Genomic DNA, 2,564 nt, shown 5'->3' on the forward strand with positions numbered 1-2,564 from the left:
TCATAAAATCAGGTTCTCATAAAACGTATACCCAGAGCCTCTCTACTATGTGAGGAAAATTGCAATTACAAATGCATGTCCCAAAGAAAAACGACGATGATGGTGAACTGTATGAGAGGACAATTCACACTTCTCGAAAACTGAGGTACGATGATAGAATATGTAAAAATAAGAAATCTGAAACTTCCATCTATAGATTGATTAAGTGTTCGAATGGAAGAGTGGGACAAGTGCAGTTCTCCTGCACATGCAGTTCTCCTGCACATGCAGTTCTCCCGCACTGCATTCACCGTTCACCATTTTCTGTTTGTAAAAGCAGTTCAAGCGGAAGATCTGCATGCAGTTCAATATTTTTTGTCTTTTTGTGGAAAAAGCAGGAGATCTGCATGCAGATCTCATCCGCCAACATTTGGTAGTGTTGATTTGCTTTTTTTGTTTGTCAATAAATAACTTTGTTACAACACATAACTTTAAAAATATATTTATCTACTTTTATGAATACAATATTTTTATTTTATTTTATTTACAACTTTAACAATACAAAATTATCATTCTCTACTTATTATTTTTTGTCATATAATATTTAATTTTTATAAATAAGAAAATAAAAGAAGTATAAGTATCTTATAAAACATTTACAGGCATTTCGGCCTATCCTATAACATTTAAGATATTTGTTTAGATATCTAAGTGTCATTTTTATTGTTTTAATATATGATCTATAGTTTTGAACTGATTTTGTCATTCATAAGTTACAATATAGTTTTTTCCTGCATGATCCGTTTGATCTGCACTTGTCCTGCTTGATCTGCACTTGTCCTGCTTGATCTGCATGATCTGCTTGATATGTCCTGCTTGAACTGCTTTTACCATTCGAAGCCTAAAGAGTCTGACTCCAAAAAGGTGTAATTGCTGAGGGTTGAATCTGAAAGGAAGCACATGAGATGTCCTTTGCAAAGAGGCGGATGTAGAGAACCGTTGCGTCTTTTACTGAAATAAGTTGATGACGTAAGATCTTATAGATGAGGATTGATCATGTCCATTGGATTATAAAATATTGATAAACTCAACTATTAGATTTAAATTTTATTTTACTATAAAAAAGTGATTACATCATCTTGGGTTTGCTATTATATATAGATTAAAATATACTTAAGATTATATATTTATATGTTCATGGGTTTTTTTGCCACTTAAAGCGTCCATGTGTGGCCATGATGATTAGTCATTTGGTCAAAAAACCTTTGGTTATCAAAAAATAAACAGTAACAAAAATATCTTTCACAAATTCGCATATTCGTAAATGAGTAACTAACCACCAAAGTTAATTATAATACTAAAAAATATAACGTACCAGTCGTATGATTATGTTGCTTCATGAGAACTCCATTGACGGCCAAGCAGTTTCCAATCAAATCCGACAAGTTCTTGTTTGAGATGGCCGGCATGACGAAATCTGAGACATTCAGATCCTCCGAGCCAGACCGGCATGTCTCGATGTTGGTTTGAGCCGTGCTGAGCCACGTCTGTGCGTCTAAGTCTGAACACTTCACATCACTAGAAGCCCCCGGGTTAAGTCCGTTGAATGTCTGGTTCAGCTGAGTGACCGTATTTTCAAATAGCGTTACACAGTCTGACCAAGCGGCTTTCCGTTGGTTATTGGTGCAGCTCTGACCTAATTTAACGGTTTGAGCGTGTGTAATGACGGCTTGGTCAAGTGCTACATGGACCAGCATTCGTAGAAACTCGGACCGAAATCTTGGTGGTCGGCTAATGTTGTTGTCTGGGCTCCTTTGGAAGTAGTAGGTGCATGTCTTAGCGTGTGGAGTCTTATTGCACCACCATGTCATGTCGCCGGAGATAGAGCTGTTGTTGAACGGAGACGACGCGGCCGCTGGACCAGGGGATTGAGCTGAGGTGGTTGGAGGACTGGTGGTGGGGCTTGGGAATGGTGTGGTTTCTTGTGGTGGGGGAATATTATGGTCCCATGGATAAGGAGCATTTGCTCCAACGGTGAAGCCACCGTAGTTTACAGTGGAAGAGAATTGTGGCAGAAGAAGAAACGATGCCAAGAGGCATATGTGGAAGATGCCTCTAACCATTTTTTGAACTTCTTGGATATGAGTTTGTATGGGGAATTGTGAAATTTCATGGTGTGATTTCTTAACTAATTAAAGAGTTATTATTTTTTATATTAAATTGAATAATATTTGTGTTTATTATGAGTTTGTGTATATGTACTTTGCAAGTGATTGTTGTTGGGGTGAACATGATGATGTGTGTTGTCTTTGCTTGGGATTGTATAGATTATGATATCATGACTCATTTTCTTATTTAGCAACCTATGATTATAGAAACATATAATATCAATCCTCTATATAGATGTCTGTAATTGATTCCATAATATATATATACTGTTAAGATATTTAGAAAAAAATGTCAAAAGAATAAAGAAGAGGAAAAGTAACTTCAAAGGAAGATGTTTGTGTTTCCAATGTTAAAGTAACCTTCCATGTGCTTTTGGCTCAGTTTCTACTCTTGTAGTTTCAAGCACACGCAAACCC

At 36.4% G+C, this 2,564-nt stretch overlaps 1 protein-coding gene across 1 annotated transcript; it reads right to left on the bottom strand.

Moving 5' to 3' along the window:
• Positions 1–662: 662 nt before the first annotated feature.
• Positions 663–2,153, bottom strand: LOC106299707 (probable pectinesterase/pectinesterase inhibitor 33). Its single transcript, XM_013735753.1, has 2 exons — positions 1,355–2,153; positions 663–990 (listed from the first exon to the last, which is right to left on the bottom strand). Exons 1-2 carry the CDS (start codon positions 2,100–2,102, stop codon positions 881–883), a joined length of 858 nt encoding a protein of 285 aa, XP_013591207.1. The 5' UTR covers positions 2,103–2,153; the 3' UTR covers positions 663–880.
• Between the last annotated feature and the right edge of the window lie 411 nt (positions 2,154–2,564).

This window comes from Brassica oleracea, chromosome C1, assembly GCF_000695525.1.
Source record: "Brassica oleracea var. oleracea cultivar TO1000 chromosome C1, BOL, whole genome shotgun sequence".
NCBI lineage: Eukaryota > Viridiplantae > Streptophyta > Magnoliopsida > Brassicales > Brassicaceae > Brassica > Brassica oleracea.